The 19998-nt window shown below is 44.3% G+C and overlaps 1 protein-coding gene and 1 long non-coding RNA gene across 2 annotated transcripts; both read right to left on the bottom strand.

The window, feature by feature from the left end:
* Positions 1–2246: 2246 nt before the first annotated feature.
* Positions 2247–10706, bottom strand: LOC138749354 (SKI family transcriptional corepressor 1 homolog-B-like). Its single transcript, XM_069910563.1, has 8 exons — positions 8985–10706; positions 8210–8306; positions 7467–7574; positions 6941–7012; positions 5659–5733; positions 5126–5200; positions 4483–4548; positions 2247–2791 (listed from the first exon to the last, which is right to left on the bottom strand). Exons 1-8 carry the CDS (start codon positions 10704–10706, stop codon positions 2694–2696), a joined length of 2313 nt encoding a protein of 770 aa, XP_069766664.1. The 3' UTR covers positions 2247–2693.
* Positions 10707–14934: 4228 nt separating this feature from the next.
* Positions 14935–19545, bottom strand: LOC138749539 (uncharacterized). Its single transcript, XR_011348732.1, has 4 exons — positions 19192–19545; positions 18640–18759; positions 17837–17942; positions 14935–15016 (listed from the first exon to the last, which is right to left on the bottom strand). It is a non-coding gene; the product is annotated as an uncharacterized lncRNA (long non-coding RNA).
* Between the last annotated feature and the right edge of the window lie 453 nt (positions 19546–19998).

Here is a 19998-nt window from a genome sequence, read left to right as displayed (position 1 = left end):
AGACTTCAAAGCACTCCCATGGCTTGATGCCCCTGGAACAGATGGAGTTACCTTTATATGGTGCCAGTCACATTCTCAAAATGCTTGCCAACCAACAGATTGATGTAAGATGTAGTCTTTGTTTTACAGGCAGGCCATTTGGAGGCAGCAGGTTGCCTCACACAGTAAATCGTTGAGAGGAGGAATGTTGGAAAGGATACTATTTATTTATTTATTTCAGAGGCGAGGGGGGGGTGGGGGGGGGAGGTGGTTGTTGGAAGAACTTGCTCTTCTTCCTATTAAATTTTGACGAGCGCGAAAGGCCTCCATTAATTTTGGAATCCTGATATGCATGAGGTGTCAGGACAAACCTGGCGCATAATTCTACAAATGCTCAAAACTCACAGTCTGGGATGGAACTCCAGACTCACAGTTAGGGATAGAGAGTTCAGAATTCCGATAAAGATTCCCTGTGAGATGTTGTTATTCTTTATTTCAAAAAGAGGAAATTTATCAAAAGCAATATTGAAAATAAACCTTGCATGCATTTTGAGTGTTATATTTTCGAGGCAGGGACACTGGAAAGGAGTTGACGATAGGTTGGGACACTTTAGTTGATTTTTTGAAGTATCTATCAGGCTTGTCAACTTTTCCAGTCCACACACCCAAACACACATGCACACACACACACAAGCATGCACACTTACACATACTTGTGCACACTCACACATATGCATGCAGTTTCATGCACACCTCCGTGAGCACACTTGCACACACTCAGATACATATTCACACACATATATGAACACTCATTCATTCACATACTCATTTATGTATATGATAGAATACAGTCATATACTCTCTCTCTCTCACACACACACACACACTCACACACACACACACACTTCAACATTAAACATTATCTCCCTGCACAGACTGTTGAGCCTTTTACACTTTCCCGTTCTCTTTTCGTTGGTGCTGAGATTCAACACCCCCCCCCCCCCCACCCCGGAGATTTGTGCTTAAATTGTCCGAATAAAAGGGGATAAGATATACAGAACATGGTTATCGAAAAACATGTAACATCTTAGCTTTTTTTCTTATAACATTTGCGCTTTCCGTTTTAAAACTGTCTAGACAGTTTGTTTTGCTCATAAAGAAAATCATTTTAATTTCTTGGAGATCAGAATTTTTTCCTCACTCAGAACAAAAGCTGAAGAGGCTCAGACGGTCTTGGACCTCATTATCGTTGAAACTGTTGGCAAACTGGGCCTTGCGCTGAGAGAAGGATTCAGATCCGCAGAGAAGGATTCAGATCCGCAGGCTGACTCACCAAATTTGAATTAATATGAATCGAGTAGCAAATAGGTAATTACACAGGCGATTTATATAATCTAGCAAAATTGATTTCCGTGTGTTTTATGCTGGGTACGTTTTTAGCACTGAGAAATTGACCCGCCCACAAGTTGATTGCCTTTGAGATCGGAAACACTGCAGCAAACATTGGATCATGAATTAAGTCGTGAAGGAATCTACCAAGATCTTCCCTTTTATAACGGGAAACACCCAACCAAGGAGCCTTTCGAAGACCACTTACCACGTCATTACACATGGCCACCACGGTCAGTGGCGTCACTTGGACAGGGTTGATCCTTTTGAACCAACTTTGATCTTGTTAGCCTTAATACTCTAAATCCTAGCCTCAAGTGAGAGCAGAAAAAGAACAAGGAAAGGTAGGCACGGGTGCGCTCTGCCCAGGGGGAAAAAAATGGCAAACATACATTGTCAAATGTTACTGTGATTGATGACGGTGCTTGGATGCTCCAAACCAAGCACCCTTCTACCTCTGCTCAGTCCTGCCATCCGCTTCACCGTCTCACCTCGCCGCCTTCCTCTCGGACAGATCACCCCCGCCATTCCTTCATCCAGGGCAATGAAGGCATCTATGCCCCAGCAGTGAAACACGACGGTCTGCAGACGCTGTGATGGCGATGAAACAACACAGAAATGCTGGGGGAACTCAGCAGGTCTCGCAGCGTCCATTGGAGGTAACGATTCATTATCGACGTTTCAGGTCTGAGCCTTTCCTCCACCTAACTATTTCCCCAGGCTTGACCCGTCACCAGAACAACAAAAACCAACATTAAAATACTCAAAAGTCAAGAAAACGGTTTAAGGCCGAGTTTATTTTAAGAACCAAATCACTTAACAGTTTCCAAACGGAATTTTTATACACTGAATTACCTCTTAAAGTGCTCTTGTAATAACATCGATAATATACAAAGATAGTTTTGTTTTTCCTTAGATTTCGGGATGAGAAATGCGAATAAATAATAAATAAATCAATAAATTACAACCATTAAATACTTTACGAACGAAATCACATTACATAAAGAGAAATTGCACATAACCACTTGTTCTTTATGAACAATATATTTTTTAAATAAGTGGACATTAAAAGCCAAACAGGTTGGTGTGTAGTGACCCGTAGGCCATCGATTCATTCTTTACATAGAAAATTTTATGCCAGGAGTCCTTGCATTTATATTCACAATTTCCATCGACGAGTACAGATCCCCTGCACCTCTGTCGGATGTCGGGTAACGCGGATCCCCTCCGCTTCAGTACGTCCTGCTTGCCCCTTTATATTAAAAACTTCTTTATTATTTACAGTACTAAGGATATTATTTTATAACGTCGCTGCAGCGGTGCTGTCACTGCGGGAGCAGAGGAGATTTGAAGGAACAGTTTCCAGTGCAGTGTCTCGGGGTCAGCATCTTACACGAGAAATGGTGAAGGGCGTCGTGGGCTTCTGGTACAGAGAGGTGGGGAGGGAACACAGAAAGCAATTAGAAACTGACACGGTTGTAGCATCTGTCCCACGTTTCACCATCGTGGCATCAAGTGTTGCTCTAATGGCACAGAATGTTTTCGCCCAGCAGGGGATTAGAGCATTGGTTTTCAAACTGCCCCCAAACTCACATTCCACCTTAAGCAATTCCTATGCCACCGGTGCTCTGTGATTAGTAAGGAATTACTTAAGGGGGTGTGCGAGTGGGAAGGGAAGGTTGCGAATCACTGGTCTAAACCCAATTGTTACTGAAACATTTTGCTTGAGAATAATTGTCATTTGCTCATTTCCTTTGGATCATGAAACCGTGCACATAACGAGTCAATTAGGTACGATTAAAACAGTGGTTTTCAAACTTTTTCTTTCCACCCACATCCCACCTTAAGCAATCCCTTCCTAATCACAGAGCACTTCTGTCATAGGGATCACTTAAGGTGGAATGTGAGTTTGGGGGGCAGCTTGAAAACCACTGGTTTTAGAGCCATGGTTCGCAATCTTTTTTCTCTCCGCTGGTAAGGGGTTCTGAGGATAGTGAGTGGAATGAAAAACGGTTGAGAACCACTGTCCTCGAGAAATACAAACACTGCAGATGCTGGAATCTTGAGCCAACAAGGATACGCTGGAGGGACTCAGGGGGCCAGACATCATCTGGTGAGTTATTGCCATTACAGGAATCTACAGATTCACCGAAATTCTCACTTTCTGCACTTACGACATTCCAACTACAACGGTGTAAATGAAATATGACAAGACATCATTAATATAAGGCTATAAGACATCGGAGCCGAAATAGGCTATTCAGCCCATCGAGTCTGTCCCGCCATTCAATCATTAGCCAATTCCCACTACCCGGCTTTCTCCCCATAACATTTGATGCCTTGGCTAATCAAGAACCTAGCAATCTTTACCTTAAAGGATAAATCGATCTGGTCGGGACCCTTCACCGAGACTAAAGTAGGAAAGGATATACCGAGCCTATCAACGGAGGGTGGGAAACTGGGGAGAGGGTGGAGACGGGTAGAGAGAGTGAGAGAGCGGCGAACACTCCGAAGGAACTAAACCGCCAAAGCAAATCAACGTGTTGGAGGGAACTCAGCGGGTCAGGCAGCATCCATGAAGGGGAATGGACAGTCGGCCTGACGGGAGGAGACTCTGCTCCAGAAAAGGGTGCTCTGTCCATTTCCCCACTGCTCCAGGGCCCCCATTCCTCCGGCAATTGGCATTTTTTGATCTCCCGATCCCAGCATCTCTTTTCTCTCCTCGCGCTTCGTCTATCAGCTTGTAAAAGAGTGAGGGGTGAATCCAACCGCCTTTAGGGTTGAATCTGTTTCCGCAGCAACTTGCTGCGGCAAAAAAAAAAGCCCATTTCATTTCCTTGTATTAAATGTGCACTTGAGCTGCTGCCTCTCGTACATTTTGGCCGAATAGATGTCTTTGTTTCCGAGCCAGCATTGTAATTCACCTTCACTCCATTCGCCGTCCCTTGTGTCAGCTATTCTTCTTTCACTGCCCTCAATCGTTTCTCCCAGACCCTCGCCCTCTCCTCCACCTGTGGCCCTTCTCGGTTGGAAGGAGCAGCGGTGCGCTCGTCCATTGTTACCTCTTCGATAATTACCCTGACGCACATATCATGGAGATGGAGTCACCGTTACCTTTCAGCTTCTGTTGAATCGCGTACCGAGCTTTTCTCTCTTGATCCAGCTCATTACACAGCGTATCTGTAAGACCCAAATGAATCCGTCATTGAGCAAAGCAGCAGAAACTCTTGAACACACACACACACACAACCTGAGGGGAACTTCAACCAGTCTCGATAAAATAAACAGCCACAGCTTGTACTTTTTAAAAATTTCTCCTTGCAAACTTAAATGAGTTCCGCTTGAGCAGACAAAACACCCGCGCAGTTTAGATTTGGCCGCCACGCAGCCTAATGCTCCTTGTCCATTGAGGTGAACGGCGCTGGGAGGCACGCTGTACACCAGTTGAAAATTAAACCAAAGTTAAGCATTACTTCACAGGTAATTTTACGCCTCGGTTTTTAATTTAGACTGCTTGAACATTGCAGTGGAAGAAAAATTTCAATCATTTATTTGTAATGATGCCTTGGAGCCGTTTGAACATAGATTCGAATGCTAAGGCTATACAAATTACCGAATTCTGTGCCAACATCAAAAGGTCAGTATTCTTGTGATTGAATTTATTGAAAAATAATTTCAGTTAATGCACTCGGTGAGATGCTTAGTGGAGACCGCTCCATTCATCGCAACAAACGCCGGCACGTGATTGCATTTTTACCTCGAACGATTTGGAGTTGTTGAACCATTTCTTCTCTGTAAGCCAATTCCCTCTTCATTTGATCCTGAAAACTGTCTGTGGGAAAGTAGGGCAGATTTCAAGTGAATATTTGTTGACACACTTTCTGTACTATCCAGAATAGATCCACTTCCAAAAAAGAACTCCTTTCCGTTTTGTTCCACTGGGTTCAACCCCAATTAACGATTGTTATATTTTTCCTTGTGGTTGCAATACCCTTCCCTTTCCTTATCCAATTATTGTCCTATTTTTAGACTTTGTACGTCTACTCTGATGGGTAGTCAAAATTATCTTTGTAACGCAGCATACAGCCATTTTCATTATATGGAAATGGTTTTATGAGATGAATTGAAATGACCAAAAAAAATGCTGGGGGAACTTAGCAGGTCTAGCAGCATCTATTGGAGATAAAGATATATTAGCGACGTTTCGGGCCTGTGCCCTTCCTTGTCAGAGTGAACCAAGTGAAAGAAGTGGCTTCAAACCCTTCCCAGAACAGGTTCAGATCGACTTACCTTTTAAACTCTGAAATTCCCGCTCTAATTTCTTCCTAAGATCCATTTGTTCCAGGAGTAATTTTTGAAGTTCCTCTGAAACAAGAACATTGGGAGTAATAACTCCTGGAGTGAAACACAAAAGTCATTGCAGCAAATACACAATAAATGCTGGAGGAACTCGGCCGGTCTCGCAGCGTCCATGGGAACCCACATTTCGGGCCTGAGCCCTTCTTCAGGGTTCCTTCAAGAAGGTCTCACGCTCCCAGGGACCTGTGAGGCCAGCTGAGTTCCTTCAGCATTTCTGTGGTATTTTTTTTACTAATACAACTCCTAGATTTGCGAGAGGTGTGGTCACTGAGTAGGCCCGTGGTTTATATCGTCCTGAAGATACGAGGGGAAATAGAAGCCGGGCGGGGTTGGTTCTGAAGCCATTCAGGCCAGAGTTGCCACTGGTTGAAACTCGTACTCGCACTTTACCTTCACTGACTCCGACTTAAAATGCGCTCCTGTACTCATCAGCCTCCATGGTAACTCATGACAAGAATTTCCCATTGTTAGGAATAACCAAGTCTTCCTGGCTCATTCTTAACCAAAATACCGCGCAACTTTAAAAAAAACATTTCGCATTCCCAGTAACGAATGTTTAACATGAAACAAAAATACTGCCAATACCCCCACGCTTAATCACACATGAATGGTCAGCACTCTTTTGATGCTAGAGACGGTTTAATCAAATTGTAATGCTATACATTCCTCGACATACAATGCAAACTATCAATCTGTTAATTATCAGTCTGAACCAGTGTATAACTCCTTGATTTGTTATTATTATGTATGGAAAATGACAACCCATTTCCAGCTCAATGTGCACTGAAATTCGAAAGGTAAACTTCGGCTGAACAAGTGAGAAAACAAAACAGGCTATTTGATAGTCTGGGGCACGCACATATAGTTACAAATCCAATTTCTAGGAATCAAGTCTATTTTTAAATAAAATTCGCGTCTAAAACTGTCCGGGTAACTGCGATAAAACTTCTTTGGGGGGGAAATTTGTTCTTTTAAAAGTTTGATCATAACTTCTGTCTCAATTTTAAATGATGGATTTTTCTGAATCGCTCGAATGTTTATAAAAAAATTCATAAAGATCACGGGTTCCTTTTGCACGTGACTGCAATGAATGTAAAACGATAATTCAATCAAAGATTCCTGACCAAAAAAAAGACCTGGACAGCCACTACTGGTTTGGCCGCCCCCTCTGCAGAATTCGTTGTATTGAAGGTAGCAAGTCAAAAATACAGACCTTTGCCCATATTTTCGATGTCTTTTTCCACCAGTTGTGACGGCGAACTTTCAGGTGTAATCCCATCTTCACCTGTGTGAAGACCAGAGGCATGGTTAAACACTTGCTTTTAAAGTTTCTTTATCGTCCATTTGCTCTAGCAGGGCCTTTGGGAGCCTGTGGATGAGAATTGGGATGAGGCGGAATCTTCAGGGTCACAAGCCTTTTGAATGAGTTAGTATTTCCGAGTGAGGGTGCTGGTGAGGTTCTTGCAGGTTATATTGACCGAGGAAATAATATGGAACACATTGGACTCTCCACTCCCTACCCCCTCCAAACAAAAAACCTGAGGAATAAACTGCAACCGAACTCATGGCAATTGCGCTGAAGGTGCTTGACATATATGCAAAAGTATCGTTAAAGCCCATTGCAATTGACATTACAGTTTAGATTTTCATATTCAATGCCAAATGCAAATTGGAGTGAAGAAAGAACGATCCAATTTATTGTGGTGAAAATGATTGATCCCCAAGTTCAGGCCGCTCACCCTGTTCAGTACTCGCAGAGGTTTCCTGGGACACGCTCCCCTGTTCCTGAAACGATTTCCTGGACTCCGGGTCCTCCGCCGAGCTCTGATTGTCTTCCTTAACTTGCTCTTGGGACACAACAGACCGGAATTCAGAATGAGCAAACCCGAGCTATGGTTCTACATGGAAGTCTGACAACCAATAGTCCACATCAGTTTCCCCCCCCCCCCCCCCGCCCCCCACCATTATCAGAGCAGTTCCCTTTCCCAGTCCCCCAATTGCCCCTGTGGAGACATCCTGTACCCGTGATATCTCATAGACCGTACGGTTTTAATTACAAATGTAAAATATGAATGGATTCATCTGAAAATTAACACCTGTAGAATGTAGGCCAATCGGCCCATCGCGAATGTGCCGACTCTGACAGAGCACCCATTACTACCACCCCCTGACTCCTTCATTTTAAAAACAAGCTTTGCAAGCATATTTTGAATCCGTTTCCTCTACCCTTCACATGCTTTGCAGGTGAGTTACTTCTGCAACCATTTAAAGCCTCCATAGCCACCAGAGCGCGATCGTTTTATTTTACGTTCAGTGTCGTGGGAACAAACTCGCCCACCCCGCATCAACTTTCTGTCCTGTGGCTCCTCACACATTCACCAATGGCGGCGAGAGTCCACAGTTCAAGAAAGTTTCGCATTTCTGCTGAAAGATGAGTCAAATGAATGGAGGTGGGGAGGCGACTGGGGGAGTGGTTACCTACCGCCTGTGTCTGGGCTGCAGATGTAAATGGGCGCCAGGGCCACGGCGGCAGGGTTTTTCACAGTATGCAAATGCCCCTGCTGTTCGTGCGAAAACACCTGAAATAGGCAAACATTTAAAAACGAGGACCAAGAGGTAACTGCAACGTGTTCACGTCCCGATGCTCACGGTCCTATTCCCTTCTCTGTTACCGGGGATGATTGCCACCAACTGGTTCCCCTAAATACGCCCTCCCCTCAAAATCCTCGGGAGTTCAAATGTGATTTCCAACCCTCTAGTTAGCATTAATCTCCATTTGCGTGTATTCGTTTTAATAAATGCAATTATGGAATACTTGAAAGAAAATGACCCAAATTAAACTGCGACTGAACGTAACAACCGCCCAGCGATGATCCCGCTCCCTCGGTTTCAGACAGGCCTAATAATCTGGCCCCTTACTGTTACTGTATTTCAATGTGACTCAGTGTCAGCGAGTCTAACGGATGCTCCAGGGTTTCCTATTTCCAATTCCTCAACGCTCTTCCCATATTCTAAATATTTGATGAGGGGTTCAAGCCCGAAACGTTGGTTATGTATCTTTGCTTCATGACCTGCTGAGTTTTATCAGCGTTGTGTGTTTTGACTTCAACCCCAGAGTCTCCAGACTTTCTAATATGTGGATTTCGTTTGTAATTTCTTTCCCCCAAATTTCTCTACGGAGGTCGCGACGGGGATTTTTTTTAAAAATTGTGCTACTTGTAATTCAGAATGGTAGAGCAAAAAGGGGGCAACGTTACCTCGTGGTCTTTCTCTTCCACGCTTTGTTCAGCGAGCCTGGACTCTTCCGAACGTTGCTCGGTATAAGGTGATCTCATGCCCTCGGTGTGGGAGACGTCGACTGCGGGTTCTGGGTTAGTTGGAGTTTCTTGGAGTTGAATTTCTGTCTCTTGGACTGTTGGCGAAGCTTCATCCTCCGGACACCGGTTTGATTCCACATCCACCTCCGGCTCCTCGCCGTCGCTGTCCATGTCGGGAGACACCGACCTGTAGCTCGAGGTCTCGCTCATAAAATCCGGCGACATGTAGCCGGGCCTGGCGCCGTTGTACACTTCCCGGTTGCCATAGAGTTTGGCGATGCTCTCTGCGTCCTTCACCACCGGTCGGAAGGCTGAGATGTAGTTGAGTTTCCGCGGTGTGAGCGACACTCCCTCGATGGACCTGGCCTCGTCTCCCGATCGTTCCTCTTCGTTCCTGGAGTGAGTGCTCGAACACCGCTCGCTATCCGCCAGGCTGTCCTTGGGCGTGTTGCTGCTTCGGTCACTTTGCTCCGACGCGTCGAGCTCGTTCTGCCGGCCGTTCGGGTTCTCGGCAACTTTCGCCTGAGCCTGTGGGTATGGGGGCACGGGGAGAGTGCCGGCCGCCGGCCAAAACATGGGGAAAGACGGGTAGACCGTGTCCTTGTTGCCCGACCAGAACATGCCAGGGAGCGTGCTCTGTGTCTTCTCGCCGACCACGCTGGCCTCGTCTTTCTTCTGACACAACCCAAACGTGGGGAATCCGTAGGGGTGTGGGAACATGGGAGGGGGGATCTTCTGTAACATCCCAAACCCCTTGCTGGGGACCGGAATAACGGGGTAACTCCTGACGTTGTTGCCGAGGTTAAGACCCCGTCCATCGTCCTCGCATCTCATGGCTTTATGGGGGATGTCCGAGCTCCTCGGTGGGATGGCGCTGGGTCCGTGGGCTTTCAGAGCAGACGACCCTCCGGATCCGTGGTTCGGGAGGGTCCTTTTGCGACTTCCTCCATTGAACATTGCCTTGACATCTTCCCATGCATGCGCCAAGTAGTCACTCGGTGCCTTGTCTGTAAGTTTGAGGTGCCTCCGCCAAGAGTTGAAGTTAGCTGCGTCAGGTTGGGTATACTTAGCATCCGGGACTCTGTGAGAATGGAAGATGAATTTATTTGGAGAAAAGTACATATTGCAATAACTGCATTTAATGCACTTGGCCCGAGAGCTGTTATACCTCGCTGGGATGAAGTTACCGCGACAGCCCCAGGCGCACGCGTGGGATACATCGAAAGCAAAGTTCTCGGGTAGTTTGGGAGGCGAGTGCTCCCCGAGAAAAGACTTGCAGAGCCTTTCCGCCTCCCGTTTAGTGATCATGCCGCATCTTCTGGAGGAGATGGGCATAGCCCCGGCTCGGCGCAAAATCTCCAGCTGCACCGGTGTGCACTGGACGCAGGTGATTCCCAGAGCCACCCTCCTGTTGTGGATCTCGTTGTAGCTGTAGTTCTTCAGTAGAGTGTTGGAGATCTGGGCCAGACACAGTCTATCCTGGCCGTCAATCACCAGAGATACAATGGGGAGCCCGTACAGCACGGCCTCTCCGACAGAGTTGGTCTTCAGGTTGCTGGAACCAGGGTGTTCCGGCTGAGTGTAAGGCTGGAGTTCCTGTTTCGAGGTTGGAGAAGAAGCGGCGTCGTTCACTCCTGACAGCTGGCTGGAAATCTTCTCCATTCCGGAGTATCTGCGGAGAGGATGCAAATAAAATGCGCCAAAATTCTCTAAAATATATATTTTCTTTAAAATATATATTTTCTTTTAAAAAATATTTTATTTTGGAAAATTAGCTCCGCTATGAAAGCGCACCGAATGTCACGACGTCGAGCCCACTTCCAGTGTTAACAGTGCAGACAATTTGTGGCCAGTAATTAAAATAATTTATCACGCAGGGAGATAATTGAGAGAAACATTTCCGATCAAAACTAAATGGGGTTCTCGTTTATAAATATCCAGAACTCTGTCTAAATATTCATTATGTAAATATGCAACCACAAGCAGAATTTTAAAAACTGCAATTTATTTCCAATAACTGCAATGTGCATTGTTTTACAAATTGATCATTGTTCATTTATTTTTTTTTACTGGGACACAAATCCCCTTAGGAGCGCATTGACCCGCAAATGAAAAGTATGATCTGATGTTAATCATTTATTTTATATTAAAAATAATTACAAGCGTCTTCTCCATTGCTAAACCTAGCGACACTGTTGTTATATCCTATTAATAGCAAAATTAATCGGTGCCAGATCCTACAAATACAAAACTAATAGGCTTGCACAAAAAGGATGGAATTTTTCTTTAAAAATCCGAGTGGCTTTCTTTTAATGGCGGGTTCAATTCCTACCTGCTCTGGTTTTACTTCAGGAGTGAAGAAGAGCCGTGGTATTGAAGGACAGGGTTATTCTGCGATGCAGAGAAGAGAAACTCTATTTTCAGCTGCACTGATTGTTTCAATATTTAAAACAAGATGGGCGGGTTTTTTTTAATGCTCACTTTAAATAAACTTAGTTTGCTTCCGCTGCGGTGCAGTCCTTGAGAAGCATCATCTTGCCAAAAGGTATTTAATCCAGAAACGGCGAGCGAGAGGATGAAGGACGCGGTTTAAGTACCCCAGCGATTTTACAATAACGATTGATACGGTCAATTAGTATTTACATCACACCGCTAGCCCGGATCAAATAAGTGAATGGGTTTAGATCGGGAATACTCCCTCCATTATAGATCACAACTACTGTTGGTGAGTGATCCTACTTGGCGGAAAAAAATAAAATAAATCCTGAATATACAGGAATGCAACTTTAAACATGACATGTCAGAACCATATCCCGGAACACTCAAAGGGGCCGGAGCATTCAGTGTAATTCTAACGAATGCAGCAGAAAAGGGCGCTTCAGGAAGATGGGATCGTAATTAAAATCGTCCTGATCTTTTATTCTCTCTCTCTCTCACACGCGCGCGGGATATTTTTTGAAAAGAGAATTAACTTTACCCGATATGTATGTTCAATCCGAACGTGATGCAGTCCTCCAATATTCCGAAAATAAAAGTTCCTGTCGGGGAGACATGAGGCGGCGATGTTGGGTGATCACAGCCCGATGCTTTATCCTTCTCGGGGCGGCCGGAGCTCCGGAACCCCTGTCCTGCAGTCTGTAATCTCTCTCTCTCTCTGGGCTGGGGGTGGGGGGGTGGGGGGGGGGGTACAACTACTGCTACTCAAAAAAGGGCTTGCAAATCCATGTCCCAAAATTGTCCCTTCTCCTGAATGCAACAGAGCGACCACATGGTACCTCAATGGGTGCGATGCTGATCTTTAGTTGAATAGGTTTACATCGATCAAGTGACAGCTAAAATAATACGAAGACACACCCACTTAGCGCGAGCATATTTACATTAACCATTTGTCTACGGGACGCTCCTGAACGTCAATCATTATTTTCTGTCAATCAAATGATGTCTCATCCAGTGACACCTTGAGCAGGCCAGAGAGCGAGGAAATAGAGCGAAATCTTTAGGCTCTGAGACTTAGAGGTAAGCGCATGTTTTTATGTAGCTCATGGCAGCGAAGGGTGTGCGGAGGAGATCAATGGATTGTTTTATCTTGCTTCCTTCTGTTTATCAAATGCATTTGATCAGCGACCATGGGCGGCTTTTAGTTACAACCTTTCGAACAACTGACGACAGGGAAAATGTATAACTGAGGAAACAAAACACCCCATTACCGCTAAACCACTTCCTTTATTTTTAAGTCTTTAAAATAGCGGGTGAAATGCATCGGAAAAGCTTCACACACACTTAGGCCATGCACTTGGTAGATTTGAAATGGGTTGAAACGATGGCATCAATTGAAGGAAGCGAGAGAGGAGGGGAGAGCGGGAAATAGAGAGGGGGGGAGAGGAGGAAAGAAAGAAAGGGGAGAGAGAAGGCGGGAGATGGGGCAGAGAAAGAGGGGCGGAGGGCGACAGCAAGTGGGAAATGGCAGAGAAGCGAGGGAGGACCGAGAGTCAAGGAAAAAGACTCATTGCACGTCCTTAAGACCATTGTAGGCTTTCTAAAGTGGGATCTGTAATACAAAAGGCACCATGAAATTCATCCTATTTGTATCTGTTCATAATGTTACAGGGGATCATTACGAACTCGGAGAATCAGAATGTAGTGATTATTTTTTAACCACACTTGGCGTTTGGAATCACCTCGAGGGGCCGCGTGCACAGTTCGCTGACTTGTGCCCCGAGGCAAACTTTTTAAAGGGAGCCTTCCTTTGTTGGTCTTTATGCGGCAGCTCTCAATGAACGTCCACGTTTACAGAATTGTCTTTAATTAAATCTAACGTCACCAGAATAAAAAAAATCCCTTGCAGTAACATCCAAGAAGAACAAAACAGGGGAAATGAATTGGAGGAGAAATGGCGATTTTGTTTTAACAAGCATCCGAGGAAAACCGTCCGCAAAAGTTTGTGCGCAGACGGGCAGATCGGGCGTCCTTCAGTTCCAATGACTGTCACTTAGTTCTTAGTGGAAAATGATGGTCTCTCTCTCTGTTCCTTTAATGTGGCTTTAAACGCTGGTCTGTTGCGACGTGTGGTTCAGCTGATGCTGTTCTGTGTCCATCAACACTGATCTATTTGTGCAATATTCTGCGGTAAGTGGTGGAACGCAATGCTGATTCTATTAACTATTTATAACCTGATCAATAACCATCATTTAGCCCTGCTGCAGACACAATTGCGCTATCAATGACTCCCGACGCATCATCCTCAAAATATTTTTCTTCAAATTATTACCAATTTGAAGCTCCAATTTCAATGGATTCCCATGTACCACACGTGCAATAAACGGGATCTTGGCTGTAAATGTTGGTTTTGCTCAGCGATGAAATGGGCATAAAGTCACTGGTCCTGGTAGTTTGCGCGGAAGCGTGACGTGGAGACCAAACGACCCAGCGGAATGTGAAGTTGACACTTTATAAAATAGCAATTTTGTTAAAACAACTGTATGCTTAGATTTATAGTTCAATAAAAGCTCGGCAATAGAAAATAAGTAAAATGCAAATTGTTTCATTGAGGTCTAATTTCTATTTTCTATATGGCCATTATACGTCGAGGTTTTCAAGTTTTTTTTGCAAGTAATGTTCTTTCTCCCTATCTATCCATCTAGCTATGTATGTATCTATCTATCTAAATCTTTTTATTACCTCTCTATCTCTATCTACTATATCTACTTATCTATCTTCAGGCTTTGTCTTTGTTTTTTCCAACATGACGCCGTTTACTGCTCTTAATGGACACGTTAATTAAACTGTAATTAATCATACTGTCTGGATTCAAATTTGAACAGTTACACTAATCAAACAGAACTTAATAACGTCCACGAAACTGCCCCGAGCTATTACTTCTGTTAAGCAGACTTGCGTAGAACTAAAGAAAGGTTTGGCAGCAGCTCCTCTCGCCATATGTGTTTTACACCGCCTCCAAAAAGAGGAGAAGATCAGAAATGGGCAATTTGCAATTTCGAGTATAATTACAATTGTACTTTCAACACGAACTTAACAATTGTCCGTTTCTCCAAATGCAAACTAAAAGGCGTTCAACTCTGGATTTTTTTTGGTAAAGTATTATTTGTTTAACTGACAGCTTGGATTTGATACTCTCTCTGGGAGAGAGAGCAAATGTAAAATTTATGAAGCAGTGGCCCATCGACGTAAACCTGATCTTGTATTTCGTTTCAGCTTTCTGGAGCGCCAACGTTAGCCCTTTCTCTCAGCGCTCCTCAATAATTAGAATCTTATTCGGTAATTATTCGCTTCCTTTTAATTATTCAGAGGTCAGAGCGAGTGTATCATTGCGACCATTGATTCCTAGACTGCAAACATTATGAGCTTCGGACGCCCAACGAAAAGGCCCTAGTCTCCGAACAACGTTTGTAAACACCGCAGCACCTGGGTTGGCAGCGAGGCTGTGGATTCGTTTGCGATGATCATTAACTGATCTATAACGTATAAATATATATTACTTAAACATGATATAATTCACCTCTCTGCAAGCGACGATGAAAGGGTCAGGGCGGAATCCGGACATAGTTGAAACCACGAGGACTGATGTAAACCAAAATTTTCCCATTACTTTCAAGATTTCCACTAATTGTAACGACCCCCCCCCCCCTTACCCTCACCCACACGTGCACTGAACTCAAACCCAAACCTAGCATTTCATACAAGGTGACATTTTTTACAGCAGTTTTCTTGTGCTTCGATTTCAGCCCCGTCAAATCTGAGCCGACTCCCTGTAAAAGTTCTCCAACTGTTTAAGACTTTTAACAAACCGAGGTGTCGATGCGGATAACGGCGAGAGCAATGATCCTTTATTTTTAAATCATATCTCCTCAAATAATCCTATCAAAATAGAGAAGGCGGTCTGTTCGCAACAGGCAGGTGTAAGGAAATATACCCACAACTGTGTGTGTGTGTGTGTGTGTGTGTGTGTGGGTGTGTGTGTGGGTGTGTGTGTGTTTAATGTAAAGAACAAACGTCCTTACAAACGCCTGTTCTATTCAGTCCTCGAACATTTTACAAAATAACATGAATTGAGTTGGTTATGTGAGTTGATGAGGCCCCATCTGTCACTAACCTCGTCTCATCTCAGTCAATGGGTCTTTCCCTTTTGTGGACCACACTCCCTTTTATCAATCCATAAGTTAATCGAAATTCGTCTCCAAAGTTGTTTGGTTAGGAAACGTGACACCGCGGCGGCGGGAGGACCCGAGCTGGCATTGGCCATCCAGAGCTGGCATTGGATGGAGCTTCAACCCACTCCACTCGTGCACGCAGCTCTCACCAGCCCCTGTGCAAATGGGCGGAATATGGCCTTAACGATTCGCCCATTCGTCATCGTAGGACGGGCTATTTGTTGGACACCGGGCACATGACATGTAACAGCGGGGCCCTGACAAGGAGAAAATAAAATCAGGTGCTCCAGGTGAAATCAAGATGCAATTTGTTTAAGATATAAAATCCTATTTTCCTTAAAGGGTCATTTCACTGTTGCTTTTGAATGGGGGGGGGGGGGGAGCAGGTCTCTCCCGAATTTTAGCACACCACCTTTCAACGCACACGGGCCTTCCCCCCCCCCCCCCCACACGCGCACAGTTTCTCAGGTGGAAGCGCGCACACAGACGGGCGCCAATGGGGAAACAAGTTCATTTCAGTCATCGACCTTAATTTCTTTCCTGCTAAACCCAAGATTGAGAACAAACTTACTTAGATGGCAAAAGCAGGTGCTAATTAAAGGTTACCCCCCTCCCCCTTAGCCCTCTGGTTGAACCCCTTTTTCCAAACGCGAGCGTTTTAATTCCTTTTCCCTTAAGAATTAACCACCACGTTGAATGTTAAAAGTGGGATTTTTGAATGAGTTTTTTTTAGACTGTGTGCGAATTGCAAAGCTTCAAGCGGGGTTCCGGACAACAGTGAACACAATATGTATTTTAATAACTGTCCGGGACTCGCACATAAACTTGAAAGAAGTGAAATAATTGACTGAATTCAAAATATATTTAACTGCAATTGTGGTTTAACAATTCACAAGCGATTGCTGCGCGGGACCTTAATAAAGGCCTTTACAACGAGTTAAAATATGCGTTTAGATATTCTGAATTTGAAATGAAACACCTAACATACCTGGAGTTCTGTGAGAGATCAGCGACCAAGACTTACATTTCAGTGTTGTCTTTCACTATCGCAGGACGTCCCAACGTCATTTACAATCAATGAAGTACTTTCCAAGTGTAATCACTCATTAGGTTAAGGAAACTCAATCCGACACCAAATTAAATTGGTGCGAGAGCAGAGAGATTTCGGAGAGTGTTTGGCACGAGTGGAAAATTGTCGCTCTGAGGAAAGAGTCCAACCCGTGTTTTTCTGAGATGTGTGAAAGGCCGGGATGGAGTGGGGTAGAAACAAATCAGGTGGCATAATACCGAGAGGATCAAGAGAGAAGAAGAAAGTAAATTCACCCAGAAGGCTGCCAAGGAGGGGGAGGGGAGGGGGAGGTGGAGGAACAACCCTCACCGTATTCTAACGGGTGCTCAGTTGAAGAGTCAGGGGTGCTCGCCGCAGTCCCGGGGCAAGTTGTGGAATGGGATGGGCCGAATGGCACGTTTCTTGATTTTCTATGATTTCTAAATTCCCTCCAAATTCCACTACACCCGTACTTTTTTTTTAAAAAAAGAACATATTTCTCTGAAGATGTGAGTGAGTTTAACAATTTGATGGAGCTGTGTTTGTTAGTTCCCAAAACTACTGCCGGATGATAAATCCCAATGGGGACGATTTGGGATTGTGACACCAGCGTCGGTAATAGAGCAGGATCATTTCAATCCACCTTGAGTCACCCGTGGCGTTTGTGATATTTCGTATCTGCCCTCATGCAAGCCTTTGATGTATTTGTACAAGGGGATGCGCAGTGGGAGGCGAGTGTAGATAAACAAGGAATGTTCACGTTGAGGCGGCTCGTGGAGTACAGCCATCAGGATGTCTCCAGTGCTCCGTTTCAGCGTTGTAACTTCCAAATACCAGGCAGCGTTAACGTGATGGTGACTGAAATCTGACGGTTCGTTCTTGGAGCGCTTGTGGAGGCGAGTTCCCAGCCCCGTTTAATAAACGCCAGGGTGCACTCTTTGCCATCCAGATTTATGCCACAGTTAGTTATAAAGAATGACCCCAGGGTAATTATTAAGTATATGTTATTAAGACCTATTATTACAAAACTAGGCGATGATAATTCAACTGCGCGAATTGCAAACTGATCTATTCACCTGTTTCCGCTTGATGGCGTTTCAGATCTCCACTAAGGCCTAATGTCCAAAAACCCAGCAAAGTATCCCCACAGCTACTCTCTGCGCGAAGAATTCCCTTGTGATTCTCCAGACAGAAAACATAAGTAGCATTATTTTATACATGCATAGTTATATACATTTATCTACCTTACAATACGAGTGCGGACCTTTCTCTCCAAAGTAGGATGAATTGAAGTTCACTGATTGAAGACCGGAGTCAGTAACTTTTAAATACCATTACCGAATATTACCCTTAGAAATATAGTATCACACAACAATTTTGAAAAGAAAGGCGTTCAGGATCGGGGTTGGCCGGAGAGTGGTGGGGACTTTTGCTTAAAAAAAAACAGTTGTGAAAGGTAAAGGTGTACACTTAAGCACTGGGTGGAAGCATTGAGGGTGCGGAGCAGGAATTTGTATCCACGTTGTAGGGTGCTACGTGAGACATGAGGGAGTGTGATCATTAAGATATTCCAAAGAGATGTGTTGTTAATTAAAGACACTTGAACTGCGTTTATTAAAAGCAATGTCGGAACGGTGACAGCCAAGATGCGCACAGAAAGTTTCCCATTAACGACAAGAGGGTGGCGAGCAATCAATTGTTTTACTGACGTTGTAAGATAGACAAATATTGGCAAGTCGGTGAGGACGTTTATCGTTTCACCTGAAAGGCAGCACCTCAGACGGTGGGTGGGGGGGGGGGGGGGGCTCTCACTATAGGATGTTGTCTTAGATCCCTAGTTCAGGGACCGCTAAATGAACCATATCCGAGTTGAGGGTACCTGAGTGAAAATTTAGCCTCTTGACAGGACCATTCAGTAATTCTGTTCCTGTGTATTTCGTTGTCAATATTTGTATCAAACCCAGATCCTTTCTGTTTTGGAGCGTAGTATCTGGAAGAACTGTGTGGCCAAAAATAGAAATAATTTGTTGAGTGGCAATATAAGTTCACCAGGATGATATCTCTTTTAATAAAACATTGTGTATTCTCCACTCTAGAGTAAAGCTGTAAGCCCATTAACTATGTTCTTTCCTTCAGCTATTTGTAGTAAGGCCATTAGGACCCAGCTTTTCTTCATTCAGCCTCATTCGCCCTGATTTAATTATTGATGTGTGTGTGTGTGTGTGTGTGTGTGTGTGTGTGTGTGTGTGTGTGTGTGTGTGTGTGTGTGTGTGTGTGTGTGTGTGTGTGTGTGTGAGAGAGAGAGGGGGGGGAGAGACTGTGTGCTGTGTTAACATACTTAAAATCATTTTCTGATCATTCTCAGGAAAAGCCATGAAATCAGTTGTTCTGAAAGTTATATAAACTCCCACGTCCTCATCACCAAACTCACTTTTAGTTGGATTTGCTATGCTCTCCTTTCAACGCCGTAAAGAATTTAGCATGAGGGAATAATTAGGGAATCCAGCACCGTCTTTCCCCTCACTGAGGACCGTTCAATCGACAGTCAGGCGGATAATAGCAAAAGTTACGTTGCAGGCGGAGATTCGCTTATTTTGAAACAACCCATCACCTATTGTCTTTTGAAACCCTTATGAACATGTAAGATTCGAGTTGATCTGAAGGGAACCTCACTGAAGCGCAGCTGTATTTTGTCACGGACGTATTACATTTGAGGATATTCACGAACTCAATCTTTCAACTGAAGTCCTCGAGGAATTAACAACCTCCTCCAATTCCGAGGTGATAATTTCACCATCCACTTTTTAAACCTAAATGTTCGGCCTGTTTCAATTGCAAACCAGTTTCTCTCAAACTCGGACGGCAGGAATGAAAGTACCAGTTGAATTTAAAAGGATTTCGGAGTTTTGTTTTAAACAGAAGAGAAGTTAAACGTATTCCTGAACATCACCGGCTTATCCACTTAGGAAGGATCCTCTGATGTCGATCTTGCGAGATTCTCGCACTTCTGATTCCCATTTGTGGCGCTGTCTAACGAAGTGATTTATTTAAAAAAATACATAATGTTACGTTATTTAAAATTAAAATTTAAAAAAATCTGGTTTGCTTGTTGCTCGATTAAGATACCAGAGGGTGATGGAATGGCAGAACAAATTAAAGTTCTTGCCTTGCTCAGGGAAGTAGAAATTTAGTTGCGGCTTTCGGGTTATTTCATGGAATCTATTCAACAAGGCAGAAG

This window comes from Narcine bancroftii, chromosome 14, assembly GCF_036971445.1.
Source record: "Narcine bancroftii isolate sNarBan1 chromosome 14, sNarBan1.hap1, whole genome shotgun sequence".
NCBI lineage: Eukaryota > Metazoa > Chordata > Chondrichthyes > Torpediniformes > Narcinidae > Narcine > Narcine bancroftii.
Note: the sequence above shows the minus strand (reverse complement) of the source record. Positions and strands in the feature narration are given on the sequence as shown.